The sequence below is a fragment of the Clupea harengus genome, unplaced genomic scaffold (assembly GCF_900700415.2).
Source record: "Clupea harengus unplaced genomic scaffold, Ch_v2.0.2, whole genome shotgun sequence".
Lineage (NCBI taxonomy): Eukaryota > Metazoa > Chordata > Actinopteri > Clupeiformes > Clupeidae > Clupea > Clupea harengus.
In genome coordinates this window covers 6,151-15,131 of record NW_024880669.1, presented here as the reverse complement: position 1 = coordinate 15,131, position 8,981 = coordinate 6,151, and the positions used below count along the sequence as shown (strand labels likewise).

The 8,981-nt window shown below is 42.7% G+C and overlaps 1 protein-coding gene across 1 annotated transcript; it reads left to right on the top strand.

The window, feature by feature from the left end:
• Window positions 1–125: 125 nt before the first annotated feature.
• LOC122132541 (24-hydroxycholesterol 7-alpha-hydroxylase-like) lies at window positions 126–8,738 on the top strand. Its single transcript, XM_042707223.1, has 7 exons — window positions 126–254; window positions 490–580; window positions 1,126–1,259; window positions 1,841–1,936; window positions 3,820–3,908; window positions 7,383–7,470; window positions 8,044–8,738. Exons 1-7 carry the CDS (start codon window positions 141–143, stop codon window positions 8,110–8,112), a joined length of 681 nt encoding a protein of 226 aa, XP_042563157.1. The 5' UTR covers window positions 126–140; the 3' UTR covers window positions 8,113–8,738.
• Window positions 8,739–8,981: the final 243 nt, after the last annotated feature.

The window sequence follows — 8,981 nt, the reverse complement described above, 5'->3', positions numbered from 1 at the left end:
TTACTAATACAAACACACACACTGAAGGATATGAAGGCTATGAATAAACATATTTACAACCAAAATATTGATTAAACAATATATTATGGGTAATTGCTGTGTAATAAATGTCCTGTCAATGTATTTATTTCATATCTGTCATGTCTTCTGCTCTTCAGACTCTGCTGCAACACCTTGTTACAACGATAACAGACAAATTCCTGCCCAATTATGGCCTTCTCATGTTGTGGGCATCCCTTGCTAATGCAATACCTGTAAGTTAAAGCTTTGTTTAGAATAAACATTTGATAAGAAGCCATTATGAACCAATTAATGAAAAAATTATTAATAACACATTTCAATGTAAGCACTTTTTTCAACTTAGTCTTTTTTAAAGATGGTGCCCATGTGGTGTCATCATTTAAACTCATCATTTAAAACAGTGGGTTGTGAGGGACTGTAAGGAAGTTGACAATAAATAAACAGAAGATTGTTTTTCTATCTCTCTAGATAACGTTTTGGGCCATCGCCTTCATGATGTCCAAACCCTCAACCTACAAGAAAGCCATGGAGGAGATAAATGCTACACTGAAAAACCAAGGTAGAGATGATCATGTTCTATTATAAGGAACTTGCTGCATCAGCAGAAACACATTTGGCAGTGGTGAAGATTCTTGGTTCTTTTATGGCTAGTGAAAGATAACTAGCTGGAGTTACTTGGGAGTGAGTTCAGAAGGTTCATCAGAGTCCACCTCTGTTCTTACTGTTCTCTGTTTAACCACTAGAGGACAGCAGACTCTCACACTTAGTGGCACTGCACCGAGGCACGAAGACAACATTACCGCCATAGTCTCATGGGAAATTTGCTATCGCAAAAGCACCATGTAAACAGATGTGCCACTGTAATAAGGGAAATCATGAAATTAGCACCTGGTTAATTTCTACAGTAAAGGCAGTATGTAATATGATCTTAATTTCCTTAATGAATTTCCAAAGTGGTGATCCTATGGTACTTGTGTATTGTAAATATAATGTGTAATGAACTCTTCTCTCTTCTTCATCTCTCTATCTCTTTGTTTCTCTCTCTCTCTCTCTATATGTATCTCTTTCTCTCTCTCTCTCTCTGTCTGCATCTGGTGGTGTCAGACACCAAAAACACCAATGTGACGCTGGAGGACCTCCAGGAGATGCCGTACGTGAAGTGGTGTATCCTGGAAGCCATCCGGCTCCGGGCCCCAGGTGCTATCACCCGCAGGGTGGTGCGGCCAATCAAACTACAGGTGAGCCTTGAGGAGATAGTTGTACAGAGACCCCTGTGAAATTTTAGTAACATTGCTTTCTTTAGATTAAACTGGTGCTCTTTAGTGAAGTTTAGTGGCGGGTGGGTGGGGGGTATTAGACTTCTTGGAATGAATGTATAGTTATGAACTACTTGTTGAACAACTTTCATTATGCAATATAACATTTGAAACCGACTTACAGTATGTTCAAATATGTTGCCTATTCACTATTCATGCTCTAAGTATATCCTAAATGAACAGATGTAGTATGATTTAAATGCATTCATTCCAATCTAAGGGATATCTTTTTAGTGGTTATGGAATACGAATTTAGGACAATTGCTAGAGCTAACTTTGATTTTTTTAGCATCCCTAGTGCGAAAGTGTTTAATACTGTTAGCTATTTTAGTACAACAGTACATTAGTACCTCCAGGATAGTAATCAATCACCTAAATGTCTTGTTATCTAACATAAGTTCACAACACCCCATGTATATACACATGTATATATACATAGATATATACACTTACACACAGATTGTACATTTCTTTTGTGTGTTTGTATTTTCCTCTTGTCTCAGAACTACATCATTCCTCCTGGAGACTTGCTGATGGTGTCTCCATACTGGGCACACAGGAACCCTAAGTACTTCCCCGCCCCGGAGGAGTTTAAGCCTGTGAGTCCCCCTTACTGAACGTTCAGACATGGCATATGACCAGGCGTAATTCATCAGGTGAAATTTCGTCTTGGGAGGGTAGTCAGAAAAATCACTTTTGGCTGTCAAGCAGCAAGTTCAGTTGCAGTGCAGCGCCCAGCTGCCGGCGCTGGCGGCTACGAAGCTAAAGAGCTAAATAGCTAGTTAGTGGATTATTTGCCCCAAATATGTTCATGAGCAAAGTAAACAACAATCAATTGTTTATGTTGACAACAACTCATGTTCTACAGAAACACTATATAATTCATATCAGCATGCTAATGTTATACTGTATGTAACTTATTAGCAGCTACTACTATGACTGTGTCTTATATCGAGTACTTTACGAAGTACACTGCAATACAGGCGTAGTGCGCCATACGCACTTACATCTTTAGTGCGTTCTGTCGCTGATTAGTGTTGTCTCAAATGGAATACTTACGATAACCACTTGGCGGAAGTGACGGACGCAAATCTGCCAGCCTTTTACCCATAAATCTGTGCGCCAGCTCCCTCCGGCCAACTGGAAATTTTAAACAAAGATGGCGGACCAAACTCCGCTGACAGCGGTTTTTTGTATGTAAATGTACATTTTTTGGCGTTATCTTGCTTAGATTTTTCAAAAGTTACCAAGAAATAGACATTGTACTATCAGATAACACAGTTATTGTAACCAGCAAAAATGGTTGAACTGATTTGCGAGGCGTCAGTCAGCCAACTTTCCAAACTGAAAAGCAGCCGAAAGGGCTCCTCTTCCGTTACGTAGTCAAGATGGCGCCCGTTTAGGGCGAGAAGTGTCTATCGTTTCACACTGCATTTTTTGACCGTTTGCAGTGCGCAAACAGCCGGAATTTCGTCTCCCATTCAATCCCAATGAGAGCGAGACGAATTACGCCTGGTCATATGCCATGTCTGAACGTGCCGTTAGTCAACCCCTAATTCACACACCAGAGGAACTCAAAGATGCTCATGGAAGTTCAAAGACATTTCCAAAACCCCCCTATGAAGCGTGAAAAGTTCAATTTTGGTGAAGACATAACATCATGTGTCATTTGCCAGTAGAAAGTGTGGTCATACTTTTGTAGAATGTGGAGTAATGGCACGTTAACACTCACCAACGTGTCAGACACAAAGGTTAACAAAAGGTTTTAGTCTCTATGCTATTATTTTTCCCAGACCAGGAGTAAGATGTTATGGGTAGAGTCACATTGATGGCTGTACCATAAAGTAGTTTGAACAACATTATCTGTGTGGAGAGGGTGAGGGGTTAAACAATAACCCTCACAAGTTACCTTCCTTTGCAGGCTTACAGAGACCCTCCTATCTATAAATGACAAGTAAACTATCTCAAGTAGTTTACTTTTGAACTTTTAGTGATTTAGAGTCACCCTGTCCCTCTTGCCTCTCTCTCTCTCCTCTCCTCTCTTTCAATCCTCTCCTTTCCTCTCGCTCTCTCTCTCTCCTGTACTCTCATGCTCTCCATCCAACCACTGTCCACAGACAGTGGAAAGGCACTCTAATTTTACCCTGGGAGTGCAGGATTGGGCCAGTATCTCATAGTTTTCCCCAAGTAGGCCTTAAATATTTGATGCCGGGAAAGGCTTCACTTACCAAATAAATGGACTTTGTACATTTTAATGCATTTGTAAAAGAGATAGTGGATGAATGGTGAAGTGCCTGGACATTTTTTAAGGGAGCATAAGAGTTTCAAAAATAGCCCCCAAACGAAAGGTCTCTTGGCTGTGATCTAAAACTTTTTTTTTTCTTTAGGTTAGGGTTGTAAGCAAGTCACAAAAACCTTTATTTAGTTCTAGTTGTTTTTCTTTGCTCATGTACTCTTTGAAATGAAACTTTTCTTCCCACAGGAAAGATGGGAGAAGGCGGATTTAGTAAAGAATGTCTTCCTGGAAGGGTTCGTGGCATTTGGAGGAGGCAAATACCAGTGCCCAGGAAGGTTAGAAAAACAGACTTTACAGTCATGCCTTCACAAAGCCGTCTACATGCATCGCCTGGTGCGCTCTGCCATCCTAACCGCTACCACAGCTCACATTAAAACCCTTGATATTATTACACTCTGTCAAATATCCACACATGCAATCACAGCTAAGCTCACTGATATTTCAGAAGCGCAGCAATGCCCTGCTTCCAAAAGGTGAACTCATAAAGGTGCAAAATGCCATCTGCAGACAATCTGTACCTTCATGCATACCAAATTGACCAGGCGCTGTTGGTGCTCGTCTGTGGCCTGGTGCTGGTGCTGCTGTTGGCAGACAGCTACATATTGTTGCCCCTCAGGCAGTACTGGCTGTCACAAATGTCATTGCCCCGAGGGCCCAGGGATCTGCCAGGGTGTTCGGGGAAACTGTGAACGGGGGACAGACACACAAAACAGATTTCTGTGCTCCAAGCATGTTCAGGAGTGGGCAGAGAAGCTCATCAAAGCCTGGGGGAGGAATTTCAATCACCCTGAAATGTGCCTAATTCAGAGGCAAATATTTATTATAATAATAATAATTATTATTATTATTCTACACACCCAGTCCAACATATCTGATGTTGTCCCACACCCCCCTTATGTAATGTGTTCCTGATGATTCATCTGGCTGAATCGTGTTCTGTGTGTATATTAGTCACTTGAGGTTAGACAGCACTAATCAACACTTACCTTCTTTTATTCTTTCATTTTTCAGAGTTCAGTTGTATGTTTAAGGAATTCATCAGATAAGCATCATTGACATAATTACGGTCACTTCAAACTGTGGAGAGGCCACTCATGCTCCTAGACTCTAGTGAGGTGCATGTGTGTGTAGCCAGTGGATGTGGCAGTTGTTTTGGCTAGATATCTAATGCACTGTAGCAAACTGCCACCAAACATCTAACACACACACACACACACACACACACACACACACACACACACACACAAACAACAAAAAGCCCCGGTCTCCTGAGAGACCCCATGAATGACATCACCGCTGCCCTGGGAACAGAGCAGGCCGCTAATGGAGGCAGATCAAGGGGAGAGCGTTCCCAGCTGCAGATGCACATCAAAGTGGGAGACATGCACAGATGACCCCTGACCTCCCTCCAGACCAGCACGCTGGCCCACCCTGGCGGCGCTCCGGCCCACACTCGGTGTGGGAATCGCAGAACCTTCCAGTCATCCACAGGGAGAGAGAGGAATAGACAAACAAGGAAGGGCAGATGTATTCACAGAAAGTCTGATTATGTAACCCGTCCTTTTTAAAGACATGGTCAAAACTATATATTTTTTTACAAACATAACCCTCTCTTAAATGTGATGGCTATCAAGGATGCCACTAAGGAATGTAAAGAGCAGACGTCCCTGAATCCCATCTGTGACGGTTAGGACAGCAGTGAGTGTCTCTACATTACATTTGTGGGCTGTGTCAAGATGAATGTTCTCCCTCCAGAGTCCAGTGGTGATATTTATTAGTTGTAAGAGCTGCATGCCCTATGACCATGACATTTAGCCTCCTGGGCATAGATTTCCATTCCTCACCACTCCTTGCCAAATACCTGTGGGTGGAACTGCATCCTCTGCAGCCGTGGGAACAGCAGAATACCTTCCTCTCAATAAATGAAGGACTTGAGGCAGAACCGAACAGTCAAGGAAGCACTGTGGAATATTGCTTTCATAGGAAAGAATGTTTTTTACATATATGTTAACATTCCTGGGACATATATGTCCGATACTTGTTTTTGTATGTTCCAGAAACATTCTTTTGTCAGTTGTCATTGATACGTGTTCAGAGGAGATTGGGTACTGCTTTAACCTATGTGCTATGTATTATAGTACTATTTTTACAGTCAAAAGAGGAGGACAGGTTGGATTTTTAAGCTGTATCTGTGAGTTGTAGTTGCTTCCCTTTCTCCTTATTTCTCATGCAGTCAGTCAGCTGGATGAAATATCCCCAGTGCTCTGATGGAGTCTATTAAACCCTCTCAGATCCTCACTGCTGATTCATCACACTGAGATTACAGGCCATTGAAGAGAATCAAAGCCACAAACCCGAGGCTAAGAAGCACCTAGTCAGGCAACTCCACCGGGTCCAGGGTCTGACTCAGCCATCACATTTCAAAGGCGGCTCCATTCACAAATCCACCCAGAGCTAAGAAGACAGCCTCACTCTCTCTTTCTCTCTCTCTCTGTCTCTCTCTCTCTCTCTCTCTCTCTCTCTCTCTCTGTCTCTCTCTGTCTCTCTCTCTCTATCTCTCTACACACACATACACTCTCTCCCTCCACTCTCCTTTGCCATCTCTTTTAATCCCTTCCTTCCCTTGAATCTGCCGAAGCACTGTCACGACCTCCATTGTCACACCTGACTACCTGATGTAGTGCACACGTGGCCTAGGTCATCAATCCAGCAGAGAGCCTACAGCTGCTGAGATGATTTGGTTTCAGGGTGCAGCAGCTCGACTTGAGAAAGCGCCTGGAAATAACAGCAGTGAGCTGGCACCAGTCACGGCGCACACTTCACCCGCCACCCCGGGCGGGGCCCATCTAATTTGATCATTTTAAGAGATTGGTCTCTCGGCCTGCGTCACCGACACAATGCCCCGCCGTGACTCACTTGCTTGTCTTAAAGGTTATTATGACAGATCGAGCCAAGATTCATGGCCACGCACACACTCTCAGTCTCTCACCTTCTCCCTCTCTCTCTCTCTCTCTCTCTCTCCCTCTCTCTCTCTCTCTTTCTCTCTCCCTCTCTCTCTCTCAGTCTCTCACCTTCTCCCTCTCTCTCTCTCTCTCTCTCTTTCTCTCACTATGTCTCTGTTGCCCCTCTCACATCCATGCACTATCACTTCTTTCGATTTCTCTCTCAATCCTTCTTATTCTCCTTTTTACCTTGCTCTCTTTGTGTCACTGCCTCTGTTTGCCCCTCACTTATCACAGACACACATCGGTCTTGTTCATTACTTTCTCTTTCTCTTTTCTTTCTATCTCCCTCTCTCTCTTTCTTCCTCACTCACTCTCTTCGTCTCCCTCCCGCACTTGCCCATTGCAGCTGTCCACACAATCTAATCTGGAAGCGCCTAGAAGAGGATTGTCAGCTTGCAGTAGAGATCAGATCGTTTGCTCCCCTTTGGCTGTGTCTTCTTCGACTCTGAGGAAGAGGAAACAGAACCAAGATGCCGCCTCTCCAAAGAATGCAGACAGGGCCAAGGAGAAAGGGAGGAGCACTGCACCAAGAAGCATTATAATGGCCCTCACAAAAGAGATAAAAAAGAAAAATTCACTTTTTTTTCACTAGTTTTTTAGTGTGTGTCTGAAAAGTCAAGGACTGGGTGGTGTTTAGTAGTCTGCACTGTGTGAAGTCTGTGCTATGTATTATCCTGTGCTGTGTATCAATCTGCTGGGTTGGTTAATATCTAATAGGATAGCTTATATGTGCTTCTTTTGCAGGTGGTATGCAATAATGGAACTGCACATGTTCGTGGCCATGATTCTCTACAAATTCGACTTCACTCTTTTGGATCCTTTACCCAATCCGGTAAGCTTTGTGGCAATTTATGAAATTCAGAAGCAATTTTCTCATGTCTGACTAGACATCCTCAGCTGTGTCATCTTAACTGTTTAGACTTGATAAAAAAGGAAAGCCTACCCCTGGAGTGCACCCGTGCCTTGGGCTATACCATCCATGGTTCATTGAGTGGACAGCTCCATGTCAGCTGAGCATTCCTGACAGTTATAGACCTATGCATAGATGTGCAGGGACCTTACTCAGCATAAAACTCTGTGAGGGTCAGTACACATGGCACATGATATGATTTGGCGTTCCACTTTTTCGCAAAGATTTTGTGCCACCCAGCCCAAAATGTTTGGAAAGATCACAACAAATCAGCATCTTCGAGTATAGTTTGGAGGAAGGATGGCTGGAAAAGTTGTTGAAAAGTGAAGTTCAGTAATTTTTTTATAATTCATTAAAATGAATAATAGAATGAGAACAGGACATTTACATTGAAGTAGGACTGTTTTAAAGTTGTCCATATAAGGCCAATGGTTTGCATGTGAAAACAGACAAACAGTGTGATGAGTCACTCACTTAACATTCTTTCATCTGCAGAGCCTGCTTCACCTGGTGGGCACCCAGCAACCAGAGGGACCCTGCACAGTGAACTACAGACACCGATAGTGTGTCGCCTTGACCAGTAGGGGGCCCTCTACAACACGCTCCCAGAACAACTGAGACTAACCATAGATTGGACCCCTACAACAAAGGCAATATAAATGAATGGAAATCAAGCTAATAAAGCATCTGCGGGAAAGCCAAGGGCCCATTAATTTTATGAACTGAATTTCTGTCTGCCCCTGGTTTGATGGAGGAACAGAGAAACTGACAGTTCCTCCATATATCCCCTTCTGTAGTCTGAAGCATCTTTGTGTTACCACTTGAATATATTAAAGATAACATGATTTAATATTACCTCAATGGGCTCAGATAAAATAGGGAACCCTAATAATGAGACCACGCACCAGGGTCCAAGAAATATGAGAAATATCTTAATTAATCACATAGGAATATTTGTGTAATGTATATTTATTCTGAATTTATTTTATTATAAGTCATATGAAAATGAAATTAACCTTAAACTGCAATTTTCTTTGACGCAGGGTGAACCTCATTAACTGGTATTGCAATGCTTTGCCTTGTCTTATAATTACCTGTGTACTTCAGATGTCAATCTTACCGATATACGGCACTACACTTGTTGCAATTAAAACGATTTCTGTGTTCCAGCAGTATGGTCTACACACACACAAGTGTTTTCAAATGGGTTTGTTTTGGTGTGAGAGTCTTCCTATCTCTGTATACATGTGTTCGACAGGCCAATCGTATTAATGTGATTACAGTGGCCAGTGTGATCGATGTCCTTATACTTTGTGCGCAGTCTCTAGTGCTTTCTATTGATCTTGTCCTCTAATAGCTATTCACTTATAAGTTTTGTTTGTCCGTTTTTCAGTAGCAAATCTGGACAGGCAATGAAATGGCACCACTGGTGT